Source organism: Bombina bombina, chromosome 5 (genome assembly GCF_027579735.1).
Source record: "Bombina bombina isolate aBomBom1 chromosome 5, aBomBom1.pri, whole genome shotgun sequence".
Classification (NCBI taxonomy): Eukaryota; Metazoa; Chordata; class Amphibia; order Anura; family Bombinatoridae; genus Bombina; species Bombina bombina.
In genome coordinates, this window is record NC_069503.1 from 1,159,317,856 (window position 1) to 1,159,338,413 (window position 20,558).

Sequence of the window (20,558 nt, forward strand, 5' to 3'; positions counted from 1 at the left end):
ATTAAGCCTGTTTACAAACCTTTGACTCCCTCCTTGGAGTCCTCAATTTAGTTCTTTCAGTTCTTCAGGGGGTTCCGTTTGAACCCTTGCATTCCGTTGATATTAAGATATTATCTTGGAAAGTTTTGTTTTTGGTTGCAATTTCTTCTGCTAGAAGAGTTTCAGAATTATCTGCTCTGCAGTGTTCTCCTCCTTATCTGGTGTTCCATGCAGATAAGGTGGTTTACGTACTAAACCTGGTTTTCTTCCAAAAGTTGTTTCTAATAAAAACATTAACCAGGAGATTATCGTACCTTCTCTGTGTCCGAAACCAGTTTCAAAGAAGGAACGTTTGTTGCAACAATTTGGATGTTGTTCGCGCTCTAAAATTCTATTTAGATGCTACAAAGGATTTTAGACAAACATCTTCCTTGTTTGTTGTTTATTCCGGTAAAAGGAGAGGGCAAAAAGCAACTTCTACCTCTCTCTCTTTTGGATTAAAAGCATCATCAGATTGGCTTATGAGACTGCCGGACGGCAGCCTCCCGAAAGAATCACAGCTCATTCCACTAGGGCTGTGGCTTCCACATGGGCCTTCAAGAACGAGGCTTCTGTTGATCAGATATGTAGGGCAGCGACTTGGTCTTCACTGCACACTTTTACCAAATTTTACAAGTTTGATACTTTTGCTTCTTCTGAGGCTATTTTTGGGAGAAAGGTTTTGCAAGCCGTGGTGCCTTCCATTTAGGTGACCTGATTTGCTCCCTCCCTTCATCCGTGTCCTAAAGCTTTGGTATTGGTTCCCACAAGTAAGGATGACGCCGTGGACCGGACACACCTATTTTGGAGAAAACAGAATTTATGTTTACCCTTATAAATTACTTTCTCAAAGGGTGTGTCCGGTCCACGGCCCGCCCTGGTTTTTTTAATCAGGTCTGATAATTTATTTTCTTTAACTACAGTCACCACGGTACCATATGGTTTCTCCTATGCAAATATTCCTCCTTAACGTCGGTCGAATGACTGGGGTAGGCGGAGCCTAGGAGGGATCATGTGACCAGCTTTGCTGGGCTCTTTGCCATTCCTGTTGGGGAAGAGAATATCCCACAAGTAAGGATGACGCCGTGGACCGGACACACCGTTGGAGAGAAAGTAATTTATCAGGTAAACATAAATTCTGTTTTATGTAAGAACTTACCTGGTAAATTCATTTCTTTCATATTGGCAAGCGTCCATGCGGCCCACCCTTTTTATGGTGGTTATGATTTTGTTGTATAAAGCACAATTATTTTCAGATTCCTTTGTTGATGCTTTTTACTCCTTTCTTTATCACCTCACTACTTGGCTATTCGTTAAACTGAATTGTGGGTGTGGTGAGGGGTGTATTTATAGGCATTTTGAGGTTCGGGAAACTTTGTCCCTCCTGGTAGGATTGTATATCCCATACGTCACTAGCTCATGGACTCTTGCCAATATGATAGAAATTAATTTATCAGGTAAGTTCTTACATAAATTATGTTATATATGTGTGTATATCTGTGTGTGTGTATGTATGTGTATATATATATATATATATATATATGTGTATATGTATATATATATATGTATGAGCAGTTGGAGAGCACTCGCACATCTAGGTCAGCTTGCCAGGGTGCATGCAAAAATATGAATACAAATGAACAAATGGCTTGCACTCACTGGACCTTTTACATAACGTGCCTTTTATTTGTGGCGTTTCGGGGACCGAATCCCCTTCCTCAGACAAAGGAACACAGTGAAATACATTCATTTATAGCAACAAACACCCAATGAAACACAAACCCCTCTCCCTCAAACAAAAAAAACGCCAAATGGTTGTCATAGCAACCACAGTAAACAACTAATACACACCCACAGGGCTCACCCAATAGACAGGCAAGAAACAATAAGTGACACCTAACACAAAAAACAGAATAGCATTAAATTGAACAGCAACATATGTAATAGCTAGAGCTTATAAGGGACCACATAAGGGCTTAAAGCTAAGTGCATTAACACTAACTCACTCTAGCAGCAAAAATTTTATTGTAAACGCTAACTCCTCAGACAGATACATGAAGGTGAGGGGGCTTACTTAGCAAAGTGCACTAATGCGTCTAAAAGCAAGAGGGCAGGGACGCAAAACAAATCATCATACCTTCAAAGATGCAGATCGACTCTTATGGTTATTATTCGAGCCACGTCATGCCACAGCAACACGAAAGCCTTAAACCTGTGAGTGACGACAGCAAGGCGCTGAACAAACTACACAGAGGCAGCGTGCATCGGGAAGAGGAGACGTAAGATACGTCATCACGTGTATCAGCTGGATAAACAAACTAACATCTGTTCCATCTGATCGCACGCTGTTACTGTGACAGACACAGGGGATACTAAGACGGTCAATAATACAGCATACCCACTATGGTAGATTCAAATTGAAATCCTATTTGCAAGTAAGCACCTAAAAATACTTAGGTTAAACACATGAATGTGTGATCAGCTAGTAACATAAACAGGGGTATAAAAGATATAACCAAACGCTTCATGTCATATATATTCAGCATAGTAAAAAAGCAGGAGCATCCTGTGATATACACATCCCACATATATATTCATCCCACAACGGGGAACTAAAACAGTGTGCAGCACTATTAAACAAATCATAACTACATATTAAAGTGCATATTATATCGAAAATGCAAAGTAAGGGTTAAAGCACTCACTGAACATGGATGCATATCACAGTATATTATGGCTAGGACTACATTAATTAGAACATATGGTGTTAATACATTACTTAGAACATATGGTGTTAATAAACCATCAGTGGCTCAGTGCATGGAAGTCATTGGGTTAATGGTAGCGGCAATGGATATAATTCCGTTTGCCCGCTTTAATCTCAGACCACTGTAGCTGTGCATGCTTGGACAGTGGAATGGGGATTATGCGAATTTATCTCCTCCGATAAATCTGGATTGAGAGACCAGAGACTCTCTTCTTTGGTGGTTGTCGCCGGATCATCTGTCCCAGGGGACTTGTTTCCGCAGACCCTCGTGGGTGATAGTGACAACGGATGCCAGCCTTCTGGGCTGGGGTGCAGTCTGGAACTCCCTGAAGGCTCAGGGTGTTTGGACTCAGGTGGAGTCTCTACTTCCAATCAATATTCTGGAACTGAGAGCAATATTCAATGCGCTTCTGGCGTGGCCTCAGTTGACTTTGGCAAAATTCATCAGGTTCCAGTCGGACAACATCACGACTGTGGCATATATCAATCAGGGGGGAACAAAGAGTTCTTTAGCGATGATAGATGTATCCAAGATAATCCGATGGGCGGAGACCCACTCTTGTTATCTATCAGCAATCTACATCCCAGGAGTAGAAAATTGGGAAGTGGATTTTCTAAGTCGTCAGACTTTTCATCCGGGGGAGTGGGAACTCCATCCGGAGGTATTTGCCTCACTGATTCTCAGATGGGCAGACCAGAGTTTGATCTAATGGCGTCTCGACAGAATGCCTAGCTCCTGAGATACGGGTCAAGGGATCCACAGGCCGAACTGATAGATGCCCTGGCAGTGCCTTGGAAGTTCAGCCTAGCTTATGTGTTTCCACCTTTTCCTCTCCTTCCACGCGTGATTGCTCGAATCAAACAGGAGAGGGCTTCAGTAATGCTGATAGCACCTGCGTGGCCACGCAGGACTTGATATGCGGATCATTCAAGGTCCTTTCCAACATCCAAGGTCCTTTCCAACATCCAAATCTAATTTCTCTGCAGCTGACTGCGTGGAGATTGAACGCTTGATTTTATCGAAGCAAGGATTCTCTGATTCGGTCATTGATACTTTGATACAGGCTCGAAAGTCTGTCACTAGAAAAATCTAAGATATGGCGTAAATATCTTTATTGGTGTGAATCCAAGGGTTACTCATGGAGTGTCTTTTCTCCAAGAAGGATTGGAGAAAGGGTTATCAGCAAGTTCTTTAAATCGACAGATTTCTGCTTTGTCTATTTTGCTTCACAAACGTTTGGCAAATGTGCCGGATGTTCACTCTTTATCTAGAATTAAGCTTGTATTTAAACCTATTTTACTCCTCCCTGGAGTTTGAATTTAGTTCTTAGAGTTCTTCAGGGGGTTCAATTTGAACCCATGCATTCCATAGATATTAAATTGTTATCTTGGAAAGTTCTGTTTTTAGTTGCTATTTCTTCTGCTCCAAGAGTTTCTGAGCTTTCAGCGTTACAATGTGATTCGCCTTATCTTATATTTCATTCTGATAAGGTGGTTTTACGTACCAAACCTGGATTTCTTCCTAATCCTTCTTCCAAAAAGGAGCGTCTGTTACACAATCTGGACGTGGTCCGTTCCTTGAAGTTTTACTTACAGGCAACCAAGGATTTCCGTCAATCATCTTCATTATTCATTGTTTATTCTGGAAAGCGTAGGGGTCAGAAAGCTACGGCTACCTCTTTCTTTTTGTCTGAGAAGTATCATCCGCCTGGCATATGAGACTACTGGACAGCAGCCTCCTGAAAGAATTACGGCTCATTCTACTAGGGCTGTGGCTTCCACATGGGCTTTTAAAAACGATGTTTCTGTTGAACAGATTTGTAAGGCTGCGACTTGGTCGCAGTGGCTCGCAGTGGTGCCTTCTGTTTAGGTTCCTGTCTTGTCCCTTCCTTTTATCCGTGTCCTTTTGCTTTGGTATTGGTATCCCACAAGTAAGGATAAAATCCGTGGACTCGTCATATCTTTGTAAAAGAAAAGTAAATTTCTTTCATGTAATTAGCAAGAGTCCATGAGCTAGTTACGTATGGGATATACATTCCTACCAGGAGGGGCAAAGTTTCCCAAACCTCAAAATGCCTATAAATACACCCCTCACCACACCCACAATTCAGTTTTACAAACTTTGCCTCCGATGGAGGTGGTGAAGTAAGTTTGTGCTAGATTCTACGTTGATATGCGCTCCGCAGCAAGTTGGAGCCCGGTTTTCCTCTCAGCGTGCAGTGAATGTCAGAGGGATGTGAGGAGAGTATTGCCTATTTGAATGCAGTGATCTCCTTCTACGGGGTCTATTTCATAGGTTCTCTGTTATCGGTCGTAGAGATTCATCTCTTACCTCCCTTATCAGATCGACGATATACTCTTATATATACCATTACCTCTGCTGATTCTCGTTTCAGTACTGGTTTGGCTTTCTACAAACATGTAGATGAGTGTCCTGGGGTAAGTAAATCTTATTTTCTGTGACACTCTAAGCTATGGTTGGGCACTTTGTTTATAAAGTTCTAAATATATGTATTCAAACATTTATTTGCCTTGACTCAGAATGTTCAACTTTCCTTATTTTTCAGACAGTCAGTTTCATATTTGGGATAATGCATTTGATTTAATCATTTTTTTCTTACCTTCAAAAATTTGACTATTTTTCCCTGTGGGCTGTTAGGCTCGCGGGGGCTGAAAATGCTTCATTTTATTGCGTCATTCTTGGCGCGGACTTTTTTGGCGCAAAAATTATTTTCCGTTTCCGGCGTCATACGTGTCGCCGGAAGTTGCGTCATTTTTTGACGTTATTTTGCGCCAAAAATGTTGGCGTTCCGGATGTGGCGTCATTTTTGGCGCCAAAAGCATTTAGGCGCCAAATAATGTGGGCGTCTTATTTGGCGCTAAAAAATATGGGCGTCGCTTTTGTCTCCACATTATTTAAGTCTCATTTTTCATTGCTTCTGGTTGCTAGAAGCTTGTTCTTTGGCATTTTTTCCCATTCCTGAAACTGTCATTTAAGGAATTTGATCAATTTTGCTTTATATGTTGTTTTTTCTCTTACATATTGCAAGATGTCTCACGTTGCATCTGAGTCAGAAGATACTACAGGAAAATCGCTGTCTAGTGCTGGATCTACCAAAGCTAAGTGTATCTGCTGTAAACTTTTGGTAGCTATTCCTCCAGCTGTTGTTTGTATTGATTGTCATGACAAACTTGTTAATGCAGATAATATTTCCTTTAGTAAAGTACCATTGCCTGTTGCAGTTCCTTCAACATCTAAGGTGCAGAATGTTCCTGATAACATAAGAGATTTTGTTTCTGAATCCATAAAGAAGGCTATGTCTGTTTTTTCTCCTTCTAGTAAACGTAAAAAATCTTTTAAAACTTCTCTCCCTACAGATGAATTTTTAAATGAACATCATCATTCTGATTCTGATGACTCTTCTGGTTCAGAGGATTCTGTCTCAGAGGTTGATGCTGATAAATCTTCATATTTATTTAAAATGGAATTTATTCGTTCTTTACTTAAAGAAGTTCTAATTGCTTTAGAAATAGAGGATTCTGGTCCTCTTGATACTAATTCTAAACGTTTGGATAAGGTATTTAAATCTCCTGTGGTTATTCCAGAAGTTTTTCCTGTTCCTAATGCTATTTCTGCAGTAATTTCCAAAGAATGGGATAAATTGGGTAATTCATTTACTCCTTCTAAACGTTTTAAGCAATTATATCCTGTGCCGTCTGACAGATTAGAATTTTGGGACAAATCCCTAAAGTTGATGGGGCTATTTCTACCCTTGCTAAACGTACTACTATTCCTACGTCAGATGGTACTTCGTTTAAGGATCCTTTAGATAGGAAAATGGAATCCTTTCTAAGAAAAGCTTATCTGTGTTCAGGTAATCTTCTTAGACCTGCAACATCTTTGGCTGATGTTGCTGCAGCTTCAACTTTTTGGTTGTAAACTTTAGCGCAACAAGTAACACATCATGATTCTCATGATATTATTATTCTTCTTCAGCATGCTAATAATTTTATCTGTGATGCCATCTTTGATATTATCAGAGTTGATGTCAGGTTTATGTCTCTAGCTATTTTAGCTAGAAGAGCTTTATGGCTTAAGACTTGGAATGCTGATATGGCTTCTAAATCAACTCTACTTTCCATTTCTTTCCAGGGTAACAAATTATTTGGTTCTCAGTTGGATTCTATTATTTCAACTGTTACTGGTGGGAAAGGAACTTTTTTACCACAGGATAAAAAATCTAAAGGTAAAAACAGGGCTAATAATCGTTTTCGTTCCTTTCGTTTCAACAAAGAACAAAAGTCTGATCCTTCATCCTCAGGAGCAGTTTCTGTTTGGAAACCATCTCCAATTTGGAATAAATCCAAGCCAGCCAGAAAGGCAAAGCCTGCTTCTAAGTCCACATGAATGTGCGGCCCTCATTCCAGCTCAGCTGGTAGGGGGCAGGTTATGTTTTTTCAAAGAAATTTGGATCAATTCTGTTCACAATCTTTGGATTCAGAACATTGTTTCAGAAGGGTACAGAATTGGTTTCAAGATGAGACCTCCTGCAAAGAGATTTTTTCTTTCCCGTGTCCCAGTAAATCCAGTAAAAGCTCAAGCATTTCTGAATTGTGTTTCAGATCTAGAGTTGACTGGAGTAATTATGCCAGTTCCAGTTCAGGAACAGGGGATGGGGTTTTATTCAAATCTCTTCATTGTACCAAAGAAGGAGAATTCCTTCAGACCAGTTCTGGATCTAAAAATATTGAATCGTTATGTAAGGATACCAACGTTCAAGATGGTAACTGTAAGGACTATCTTGCCTTTTGTTCAGCAAGGGAATTATATGTCCACAATAGATTTACAGGATGCATATCTGCATATTCCGATTCATCCAGATCATTATCAGTTCCTGAGATTCTCTTTTCTGGACAAGCATTACCAGTTTGTGGCTCTGCCGTTTGGCCTAGCTACAGCTCCAAGAATTTTTACAAAGGTTCTCGGTGCCCTTCTGTCTGTAATCAGAGAACAGGGTATTGTGGTATTTCCTTATTTGGACGATATCTTGGTACTTGCTCAGTCTTTACATTTAGCAGAATTTCATACGAATCGACGTGTTGTTTCTTCAAGATCATGGTTGGAGGATCAATTTACCAAAAAGTTCATTGATTCCTCAGACAAGGGTAACCTTTCTGGGTTTCCAGATAGATTCAGTGTCCACGACTCTGTCTTTAACAGACAAGAGACGTCTAAAACTGATTGCAGCTTGTCGAAACCTTCAGTCACAATCATTCCCTTCGGTAGCCTTATGCATGGAAATTCTAGGTCTTATGACTGCTGCATCGGACGCGATCCCCTTTGCTCGTTTTCACATGCGACCTCTTCAGCTTTGTATGCTGAATCAATGGTGCAAGGATTACACAAAGATATCTCAATTAATATCTTTAAAACCGATTGTTCGACACTCTCTAACGTGGTGGACAGATCACCATCGTTTAATTCAGGGGGCTTCTTTTGTGCTTCCGACCTGGACTGTAATTTCAACAGATGCAAGTCTCACAGGTTGGGGAGCTGTGTGGGGATCTCTGACGGCACAAGGAGTTTGGGAATCTCAGGAGGTGAGATTACCGATCAATATTTTGGAACTCCGTGCAATTTTCAGAGCTCTTCAGTTTTGGCCTCTTCTGAAGAGAGAATCGTTCATTTGTTTTCAGACAGACAATGTCACAACTGTGGCATACATCAATCATCAAGGAGGAACTCACAGTCCTCTGGCTATGAAAGAAGTATCTCGAATTTTGGTTTGGGCGGAATCCAGCTCCTGTCTAATCTCTGCGGTTCATATCCCAGGTGTAGACAATTGGGAAGCGGATTATCTCAGTCGCCAAACGTTGCATCCGGGCGAATGGTCTCTTCACCCAGAGGTATTTCTTCAGATTGTTCAAATGTGGGAACTTCCAGAAATAGATTTAATGGCGTCCCATCTAAACAAGAAACTTCCCAGGTATCTGTCCAGATCCCGGGATCCTCAGGCGGAAGCAGTGGATGCATTATCACTTCCTTGGAAGTATCATCCTGCCTATATCTTTCCGCCTCTAGTTCTTCTTCCAAGAGTAATCTCCAAGATTCTGAAGGAATGCTCGTTTGTTCTGCTGGTAGCTCCGGCATGGCCTCACAGGTTTTGGTATGCGGATCTTGTCCGGATGGCCTCTTGCCAACCGTGGACTCTTCCGTTAAGACCAGACCTTCTGTCACAAGGTCCTTTTTTCCATCAGGATCTGAAATCCTTAAATTTAAAGGTATGGAGATTGAACGCTTGATTCTTCGTCAAAGAGGTTTCTCTGACTCTGTGATTAATACTATGTTACAGGCTCGTAAATCTGTATCTAGAGAGATATATTATAGAGTCTGGAAGACTTATATTTCTTGGTGTATTTCTCATCATTTTTCTTGGCATTCTTTTAGAATACCGAGAATTTTACAGTTTCTTCAGGATGGTTTAGATAAAGGTTTGTCCGCAAGTTCCTTGAAAGGACAAATCTCTGCTCTTTCTGTTCTTTTCTCCAACATAGGTGTGTCCGGTCCACGGCGTCATCCTTACTTGTGGGATATTCTCTTCCCCAACAGGAAATGGCAAAGAGCCCAGCAAAGCTGGTCACATGATCCCTCCTAGGCTCCGCCTTCCCCAGTCATTCTCTTTGCCGTTGTACAGGCAACATCTCCACGGAGATGGCTTAGAGTTTTTTGGTGTTTAAATGTAGTTTTTATTCTTCAATCAAGAGTATGTTATTTTAAAATAGTGCTGGTATGTACTATTTACTCTGAAACAGAAAAGAGATGAAGATTTCTGTTTGTAAGAGGAAAATGATTTTAGCAACCGTTACTAAAATCGATGGCTGTTTCCACACAGGACTGTTGAGAGGAATTAACTTCAGTTGGGGGAAACAGTGAGCAGACTTTTGCTGCTTGAGGTATGACACATTTCTAACAAGACTATGTAATGCTGGAAGCTGTCATTTTCCCTATGGGATCCGGTAAGCCATTTTTATTACATAAGAATAAAGGGCTTCACAAGGGCTTTTAAGACTGGTAGACATTTTCTGGGCTAAAACGATTGATATATAAGCATTTTTAATACTTCATAGCTTTGAGGAATTATTTTATTCTTGGGAATTATGTATTATAACCGTCAGGCACTGTATTGGACACCTTTTTCTCTAGGGGCTTTCCCTAATCATAGGCAGAGCCTCATTTTCGCGCCTCTATTGCTCAGTTGTTTTTGGCAAGCATGACATGCAGATGCATGTGTGAGGAGCTCAGATACATAGAAAAAGCGTTCTGAAGGCGTCATTTGGTATCGTATTCCCCTTTGGGCTTGGTTGGGTCTCAGCAAAGCAGATACCAGGGACTGTATAGGGGTTAAATATAAAAACGGCTCCGGTTCCGTTATTTTAAGAGTTAAAGCTTTCAAATTTGGTGTGCAATACTTTTTTTTTTTTTTTTTTTTTTTTTTTTTAAATAGTTTTTATTGAAGTTCAAATAAAAGCTTACATGCATGTCATGTCATCAAAACGAAAACACATAGATTAACTGGTAAAAAACATACAGGCAATAAAAAATTAGGGCAAACAGTATACAATAATGACATATCATGGGCTATAGATAAAATGCTTGCCTATCATGACTGCATACCTCCTAGATAATACTTGAGGCCGCTCATGGACCACATATTAATATAGAGAGTGCAAAGCTACAGGAGGTACCCTCTGACTGGAAGAGACCACTCTAGGATCCCAAATGTTGAACTTCCATTTTATTTTTTATTTGTTATTTCTTAGAGTTCTTGCGGTGAACTATTTCTTTATAGTGTGTATTTGTATTTATGACAAGAACTGTTGTAGCACAGCTAATAGTGAGGGTGCGGCATAGACAAGAGAAGCCGCAAAGTTAACCCTCCTAAAATAGGAGGTGCATTCCACTGTGGGGGGGGGGAGGTGGTAGGCAGTATACAATGAATAAAATTTATAGCGTAGGAGACCAAAGTCTCAAACAAAAGAGTAAGGTAAAATAATCAGTAGACTATATATATATATAGGGTTAGCACATATAGAGTGACATACTACAAATAAATTCCTTGTATAAGAGGCTCAAACATAAAATGGTTACTATGAGCTCACGTAATGAGGGCTAAAATAATATGTGTTCATTGAACCGTTTAAATAGTTCCCTGTATATCAAATATGGTAAAGGATTAAAACGAATAACAATTAATCTCAAAGGTTATGAGCAGCAGTTAGAGGTGACATATTTGTTACATATTTAAAACCCATCAGGGCTGAGATTAGTACAGAGGCTCTTGAAACATGGTAAATGAATATCAAAGCTAATAAAATAAAATTCTTACACCACAAATGGAGTTTTATGTGTATCAGGACACTTACTCCCTAAAAGAGCATTTAATACTACTTAGGCGTGATTTGTGGGAGAGTCACTCAAGAAGACATAACTGAGTAAACAGCAAATATGGACGGTAGGGGAAGCTAAATGCACAGGGCTAATACATATGGTCTGGTAGGAGGATTACAACAGTACAAATGATATATCAAATAGTTGCTTGGGGGAGAATATTAAGATAAACATCAATGGTATAAGGAACAGGATGCCTAAAAGAAGAGCTTTAACATGGTCCAGCCCACTCAAGTACATAACAAGCACCATGTTGCTATACAATATGTCCCCCTGTGCCAGTTGTAGTCACGTCTGCAGATGATAGGTTAGTAGTTTAAAATCTGAGTGAGAGTTAACAATAGCCAGAAAAAGTATCATTAAACACAGACACAAAAACACAATCAAGGTAACAAGATTACACATGTCCTTCACATCTGAAAACACTCTACATAGTAATCGCATCTAAAGGGAGAAACTAAAAAAAACATAACATCGCCCATGTACTCTGACTAGGTGTGACGCACTCCACTTGTAATGTAACATTATGGAAGCTAGCAACCCGCCTACTCCAAGCCACACACTTCGTTGTAGAAGGGCAGCGATAATTGTAATGAAATATAAAGTCCGGCATCTCAGCCAGGATGGGCTCACATGAGCTTTAAAGGAGATCTATAGTAGAGTTGTCCGGTGCAAAAGTTTCTTTTAGAGTCTGCTGTGTTGTTGCCAAGTCTGTTTGCAGAGAGAGGAGCCTGTCTCTTCTATCCGATACCCATCCTGACCTTCCGAGCCTCAGCTTAAAGTATGCCTCTGCAGCATGCATCTCAGGGATGAGATGCCGGAAAGAACCAGGTAGGCAGCCTTGACTGTAAGTAGGAGGGAGTGGACGCGATGCCATCCTGAGTTGTAAGGCCAGTGGGGAAATACTAAGGAACGGCCAGATTGAGAAGCGGTACTAGGAGCGCCAAAATACTTGAAAGTTTTCCTGTGGCCCATACTCCATGCTTGTGAAGTCCGCACTTGCTTGACTGTTGGGAGTCGCTTCAGGTGATGCGATCACAGCGGTAGTCACTATATCTTTACTAGATGTCCTGTCTCAGCCGGTGCAAAACTAGGAGGGCGTGGAGGATGCTGGGGGCCCCAAAGCATCCCCTTAGTAAAAGCCACTTCGGCCGAGCCGGAACCCCAACTTCGTGGGTCCGCATTTTTCCTCTAGAACAATGGTACTATGTACAGGTGCAAAGAGTGTCTCCCCTGTAATAGGTTAGAAGTCTTCCAATTTCAGCAAGCATTAGACGAGAGTCCATCATGACAACTATGCTCCCACGAGGGAGATAAAATGGCCGCCGTTTGTGAAGTTTGTAGGAAAGTCTCACAGAGCTAGTACACAATTAGTACCCCCGCAGCCAGATCGAGCATCCTCCATACAACATATAGGGCTTTAGAAAGGCAATCTCTTTGTAGCAAATGCCAATAATGAGCCTAAGTCCAGTTTTAGGTCCCTATTATGAAATTAACTCCCGGAGCTCTGAAAATTTGCGACCTCTCTTGCACGCTGTTGGCTTCCCGCCCCCATGTGCAATTCTTTTAAGGCTTTAAGACACTGTGGTGAAAATTTTGGTGAATTTTGAACAATTCCTTCATACTTTTTCACATTTACGAGTAATAAAGTGTGTTCAGGTTTAAAATTTAAAGTGACAGTAACGGTTTTATTTTAAAAACGTTTTTTGTACTTTGTTATCAAGTTTATGCCTGTTTAACATGTCTGAACTATCAGATAGACTGTGTTCTGTATGTGGGGAAGCCAAGGGTTCCTTCTCATTTAAATAGATGTGATTTATGTGACACAAAGATTTAGAGAAAATGATGCCCAAGATGATTCCTCAAGTGAGGGGAAGTAAGCATGGTACTGCATCATCCCCTCCTTCGTCTACGCCAGTCTTGCCCACACAGGAGGCCCCTAGTACCATCTAGTGCGCCAATACTCCTTACTATGCAACAATTAACGGCTGTAATGGATAATTCTATCAAAAACATTTTAGCCAAAATGCCCACTTATCAGCGAAAGCGCGACTGCTCTGTTTTAGAAATACTGAGAGCATGAGGACGCTGATGATATTGGTTCTGAAGTGCCCCTACACCAGTCTGAGGGGGCCAGGGAGGTTTTGTCTGAGGGAGAAATTTCAGATTCAGGGAAAATTTCTCACAAGCTGAACCTGATGTGATTACATTCAAATTTAAATTGGAACAATCTCGCGCCTCGCTTAAGGAAGGTGTTATCTACTCTGGATGATTGTGAGAATTTGGTCATTCCAGAGAATTATGTAAGATGGACAAGTTTCCTAGAGGTCCCGGGGGCCCCCCGAAGCTTTTCCTATACCCAAGCGGGTGGCGGACATTGTAAACAAAGAATGGGAAATGGCCCGGCATAGCCTTTCGTCCCTCCCCCTATATTTAAGAAATGTTTCCTATGGTCGACCCCAGAAAGGACTTATGGCAGACAGTCCCCAAGGTCGAGGGGGCGGTTTCTACTCTAAACAAACGCACCACTATACCCATAGAAGATAGTTGTGCTTTCAAAGATCCTATGGATAAAAAATTAGAGGGTTTGCTTAAAAAGATGTTTGTTCAGCAAGGTTACCTTCTACAACCAATTTCATGCATTGTTCCTGTCACTACAGCAGCGTGTTTCTGGTTCGATGAACTAGAAAAGGCGCTCAATAAAGATTCTTCTTATGAGGAGATTTTGGACAGAATTCATGCTCTCAAATTGGCTAACTCTTTCACCTTAGACGCCACTTTGCAATTGGCTAGATTAGCGGCGAAAAATTCTGGTTTTGCTATTGTGGCGCGCAGAGCGCTTTGGCTAAAATCTTGGTCAGCGGATGCGTCTTCCAAGAACAAATTGCTTAACATTCCTTTCAAGGGGAAAACGCTGTTTGGCCCTGACTTGAAAGAGATTATTTCTGATATCAACTGGGGGCAAGGGCCACGCCTTCCTCAGGATAGGTCTTTCAAGGCTAAAAATAAACCAAATTTTCGTCCCTTTCGCAGAAACGGACCAGCCCCAAGTGCTACATCCTCTAAGCAAGAGAGTAATACTTCTCAAGCCAAGCCAGCCTGGAGGCCAATGCAAGGCTGAGAACAAAGGTAAGCAGGCCAAGAAACCTGCCACTGCTACCAAGACAGCATGAGATGTTGGCCCCCGATCCAGGACCGGATCTGGTGGGGGGGCAGACTCTCTCTCTTCGCTCAGGCTTGGGCAAGAGGATGTTCTGGATCCTTGGGCGCTGGAAATAGTCTCCCAAGGTTATCTTCTGGAATTCAAGGGGCTTTCCCCCAAGGGGGAGGTTCCACAGGTCTCAATTGTCTTCAGACCACATAAAAAAACAGGCATTCTTACATTGTGTAGAAGACCTGTTAAAAATGGGAGTGATTCATCCTGTTCCATTAGGAGAACAAGGGATGGGGTTTCTACTCCAATCTGTTCATAGTTTCCCAAAAAAGAGGGAACATTCAGACCAATCTTAATCTCAAGATCCTAAACAAGTTTCTCAAGGTTCCATCGTTCAAATGGAAACCATTCGAACCATTCTTCCCTTCCATCCAGGAAGGTCAATCATGACCACGGTGGATTTAAAGATGCGAGATCTACATATTCCTATCCACAAGGAACATCAGCGGTTCCTAAGGTTCGCCTTTCTGGACAAGCAGTACCAGTTTGTGGCACTTCCGTTCGGAGTAGCCACTGCTCCAAGAATTTTCACAAAGGTAATGGGGTCCCTTCTAGCGGTGCTTAGACCAAGGGGCATTGCAGTAGTACCTTACTTGGACGACACTTCTGATCAAGCTCGTCCCTTCCACAAGCAAAGGCTCACAACGGACATGTCCTGGCCTTTCTCAGATCTCACGGGTGGAAAGTGAACGTAGAAAAAAGTTCTCTATCTCCGTCAACAAGAGTTCCCTTCTTGGGAACAATAATAGACTCCGTAGAAATGAGGATTTTTCTGACAGAGGCCAGAAATCAAAACTTCTAAACTCTTGTCAAGTTCTTCATTCTGTTCCTCTTCCTCCATAGCACAGTGCATGGAAGTAATAGGTTTGATGGTCGCGGGCAATGGACATAGTTCCTTTGCACGAATTCATCTGAGACCATTACAACTGTGCATGCTCAGTCAGTGGAATGGGGATTATACAGACTTGTCTCCGACGATACAAGTAGATCAGAGGACCAGAGATTCTCTCGGTTGGTGGCTGTCCCTGGACAACCTGTCACAGGGGATGAGCTTCCGCAGACCAGAGTGGGTCATTGTCACGACCGACGCCCGAGTCTGGTGGGCTGGGGGCGCGGTCTGGGGACTCCTGAAAGCTCAGGGTCTTTGGGTCTCGGGAAGAATCTCTTCTCCCGATAAATATTTGGAACTGAGAGCGATATTCAATGCTCTCAAGGCTTGGCCTCAGCTAGCAAAGGCCAATTCTACGGTTTCAATCGGACAACATGACGGACTGTTGCGTACATCAACCATCAGGGGGGAACAAGGAGTTCCCTGGCGATGGAAGAAGTGACCAAAATCATTCAATGGGGCGGAGACTCACTCCTGCCACTTGTCTGCAATCCACATCCCAGGAGTGGAAAATTGGGAAGCGGATTTTCTGAGTCGTCAGACATTTCATCCGGGGGAGTGGGAACTCCATCCGGAAATTCTTTGCCCAAATTACTCAGTTGTGGGGCATTCCAGCCATGGATCTGATGGCCTCTCGTCAGAACTTCAAGGTTCCTTGCTACGGGTCCAGATCCAGGGATCCCAAGGCGACTCTAGTAGATGCACTAGTAGCACCTTGGACCTTCAAACTAGCTTATGTATTCCCACCGTTTCCTCTCATCCCCAGGCTGGTAGCCAGGATCAATCAGGAGAGGGCATCGGTGATCTTGATAGCTCCTGCTGGCCACGCAGGACTTGGTATGCAGACCTGGTGAATATGTCATCGGCTCCACCATGGAAGCTACCTTTGAGACGGGACCTTCTTGTTCAAGGTCCGTTCGAACATCCGAATCTGGTCTCACTCCAACTGACTGCTTGGAGATTGAACGCTTGATTTTATCAAAGCGAGGGTTCTCAGATTCTGTCATTGATACTCTTGTTCAGGCCAGAAAGCCTGTAACTAGAAAAATCTACCATAAAATATGGAAAAAATATATCTGTTGGTGTGAATCTAAAGGATTCCCTTGGAGAAAGGATTATCTGCAAGTTCTTTGAAGGGACAGATTTCTGCTTTGTCTGTGTTACTTCACAAAAAGCTGGCAGCTGTGCCAGATGTTCAAAGCCTTTGTTCAGGCTCTGGTTAGAATCAAGCCTGTTTACAAACCTTTGACTCCTCCTTGGAGTCTCAATTTAGTCTTTCAGTTCTTCAGGGGGGTTCCGTTTTGAACCCTTACATTCCGTTGATATTAAGTTATTATCTTGGAAAGTTTTGTTTTTGGTTGCAATTTCTTCTGCTAGAAGAGTTTCAGAGTTATCTGCTCTGCAGTGTTCTCCTCCTTATCTGGTGTTCCATGCAGATAAGGTGGTTTTGCGTACTAAACCTGGTTTCTTCCGAAAGTTTGTTTCTAACAGAAACATTAACCAGGAGATAGTCGTGCCTTCTTTGTGTCCGAATCCAGTTTCAAAGAAGGAACGTTTGTTGCACAATTTGGATGTAGTTCGTGCTCTAAAAATTCTATTTAGATGCTACAAAGGATTTTAGACAAACATCTTCCTTGTTTGTTGTTTATTCTGGTAAAAGGAGGAGGTCAAAAAGCAACTTCTACCTCTCTCTCTTTTTGGCTTAAAAGCATCATCAGATTGGCTTACGAGACTGCCGGACGGCAGCCTCCTGAAAGAATCACAGCTCATTCCACTAGGGCCGTGGCTTCCACATGGGCCTTCAAGAACGAGGCTTCTGTTGATCAGATATGTAAGGCAGCGACTTGGTCTTCACTGCACACTTTTACTAAATTTTACAAATTTGATACTTTTGCTTCTTCTGAGGCTATTTTTGGGAGAAAGGTTTTGCAAGCCGTGGTGCCTTCCATCTAGGTGACCTGATTTGCTCTCTCCCTTCATCCGTGTCCTAAAGCTTTGGTATTGGTTCCCACAAGTAAGGATGACGCCGTGGACCCGGACACACCAAAGTTGGAGAAAAACAGAATTTATGTTTACTGATAAATTACTTTCTCCAACGGTGTGTCCGGTCCACGGCCCGCCCTGGTTTTTTAATCAGGTCTGATAATTTATTTTCTTTAACTACAGTCACCACGGTATCATATGATTTCTCCTATGCAAATATTCCTCCTTTACGTCGGTCGAATGACTGGGGAAGGCGGAGCCTAGGAGGGATCATGTGACCAGCTTTGCTGGGCTCTTTGCCATTTCCTGTTGGGGAAGAGAATATCCCACAAGTAAGGATGACGCCGTGGACCGGACACACCGTTGGAGAAAGTAATTTATCAGGTAAACATAAATTCTGTTTTTCACAGAAAGATTGCTATTCTTCCTGATATTCATTGTTTTGTACAAGCCTTGGTTCGTATAAAACCATTAAGTCAATTTCTCCTCCTTGGAGTTTGAATTTGGTTCTGGGGGCTCTTCAAGCTCCTCCGTTTGAACCTATGCATTCATTGGACATTAAATTACTTTCTTGGAAAGTTTTGTTCCTTTTGGCCATCTCTTCTGCCAGAAGAGTTTCTGAATTATCTGCTCTTTCTTGTGAGTCTCCTTTTCTGATTTTTCATCAGGATAAGGCGGTGTTGCGAACTTCTTTTGAATTTTTACCTAAAGTTGCGAATTCCAACAACATTAGTAGAGAAATTGTGGTTCCTTCATTATGTCCTAATCCTAAGAATTCTAAGGAGAAATTGTTGCATTCTTTGGATGTTGTTAGAGCTTTGAAATATTATGTTGAAGCTACTAAATCTTTCCGAAAGACTTCTAGTCTATTTGTTATCTTTTCCGGTTCTAGAAAAGGCCAGAAAGCTTCTGCCATTTCTTTGGCATCTTGGTTGAAATCTTTAATTCATCTTGCCTATGTTGAGTCGGGTAAAACTCCGCCTCAGAGAATTACAGCTCATTCTACTAGGTCAGTTTCTACTTCCTGGGCGTTTAGGAATGAAGCTTCGGTTGATCAGATTTGCAAAGCAGCAACTTGGTCCTCTTTGCATACTTTTACTAAATTCTACCATTTTGATGTATTTTCTTCTTCTGAAGCAGTTTTTGGTTGAAAAGTACTTCAGGCAGCGGTTTCAGTTTGAATCTTCTGCTTATGTTTTTCGTTAAACTTTATTTTGGGTGTGAATTATTTTCAGCAGGAATTGGCTGTCTTTATTTTATCCCTCCCTCTCTAGTGACTCTTGTGTGGAAAGATCCACATCTTGGGTAATCATTATCCCATACGTCACTAGCTCATGGACTCTTGCTAATTACATGAAAGAAAACATAATTTATGTAAGAACTTACCTGATAAATTCATTTCTTTCATATTAGCAAGAGTCCATGAGGCCCGCCCTTTTTTTGTGGTGGTTATGATTTTGTATAAAGCACAATTATTCCAATTCCTTATTTTATATGCTTTCGCACTTTTTTATCACCCCACTTCTTGGCTATTCGTTAAACTGAATTGTGGGTGTGGTGGAGGGGTGTATTTATAGGCATTTTGAGGTTTGGGAAACTTTACCCCTCCTGGTAGGAATGTATATCCCATACGTCACTAGCTCATGGACTCTTGCTAATATGAAAGAAATGAATTTATCAGGTAAGTTCTTACATAAATTATGTTTTATGCTTACCTGATAAATTAATTTCTTTTACTATATGACGAGTCCACGGCCCACCCTGTTCTTTTTAAGACAGATTTATTTATTTTTGTTAAACTTCAGTCACCTCTGCACCTTTTAGCCTTTCCTTTTCTCTTCCTATACCTTCGGCCGAATGACTGAGGGTGGAGGGGAAGGGAGGGGCTATATATACAGCTCTGCTGTGGTGCTCTTTGCCACTTCCTGTTAGCAGGAGGTTAATATCCCACAAGTAAGGATGAAATCCGTGAACTCGTCATATCGTAAAAGAAAGTAATTTATCAGGTAAGCATAAATTTTACTTTTTCGCTCCTTTCAAGATTTTAAGGGAGTCTCCTCCTCTTCTGCTAATCAGGAAGGGAGTTATTCTCAAATAAACAATCCAAGAAGCCGACTGCTGCTCCCAAATCAGCATGAAGGGTCGTCCCCCGCTCCGGGACCGGATCTAGGGGGGGCAGACTATCTCTATTTGTCCAGTGTTGGATAAGAGATGTTCAGGCCCTTGGACATTGTGTCTCAAAGGGATCAGTTGGAGTAGAGAAATTCTTCCCCACGAGGAAGGTTTCTTCTTTCTCGATTATCTGCAGATTAGAGAGAGACGTTCTTACGTTCTGTAGGAGACACCTTCTCCATGTGAATAATATGTCCCGTTCCATTACAGGAACGGGGACAGGGGTTTTTATTCAAACCTATTTGTAGTTCCCAAAAAAGAGGGAACGGTCCGACCTATTTTAGACCTCAAAAGTCTAAACAAGTTTCTCAGATTTCCATCCTTCAAGATGGATACTATTTGTAACATTCTTCCATTGATCCAGGAGGGTCAATTTATGACTATCGTGGCTTTCTAGGATGCATATCTTCATGTTCCTATCCACAGAGATCATCGCAAGTTCCTGAGGTTTGCCTTTCTGGACAAACATTTTCAGTTCGTGGCTCTTCCTTTCGGTCTGGCCACAGTTCCCAGGATTTTCACAAAAGTTCTGGGGTCTTTACTGGCGGTTCTAAGACCGCGGGGCATTGCAGTGGCGCCTTTTCTGGACAATATTCTGATCCAGGCGTCGTCTTCTCAGCTAGCAAAGTCTCATACCGACATTGTTCTGTCCTTCCTAAGGACTCACAGAGGGAAGGTGAATCTGGAAAAGAGTTTACTAGTTCCACAGACAAGGGTTCCTTTATTGGGAACTCTAATCGACTCTCTATCCCTGAAAATCGTTTTGCGGAGGTCAGAAAGTTAAAAATTCTGTATACATGTCGAGCCCTTCAGACCAATCCTTGACCGTCAGTGATTCTGTGCATGGAGGTAATTGGGTTGATGGTGGCAGCAATGGACAGGGCCGCCACTAGAAATTTTGGGGCCCCTGACTTAACCATTGATCAGGGCCCCCCCCCCCCCCTCTTTTGACATGTGCAATTTTTGACCAAGTGACTAAAACGTATATACACTTTATTCTTGAGTGTCTATTTAAACTAGGAAATGTTGTAAAGGTAGTAACATAAAAACACACAGACACACTCAT

At 41.9% G+C, this 20,558-nt stretch overlaps 1 protein-coding gene across 1 annotated transcript in view; it reads left to right on the top strand.

Moving 5' to 3' along the window:
• Positions 1 to 2,163: 2,163 nt before the first annotated feature.
• LOC128661764 (heat shock factor protein 1) overlaps positions 2,164 to 20,558 on the top strand; it is a 320,452-nt gene continuing 302,057 nt past the window's right edge. Inside the window, exon 1 of the mRNA XM_053715984.1 lies at positions 2,164 to 2,297. Within this exon, the coding sequence (XP_053571959.1) occupies positions 2,164 to 2,297 (134 nt within the window). The remainder of the gene's footprint in view (positions 2,298 to 20,558) is intronic.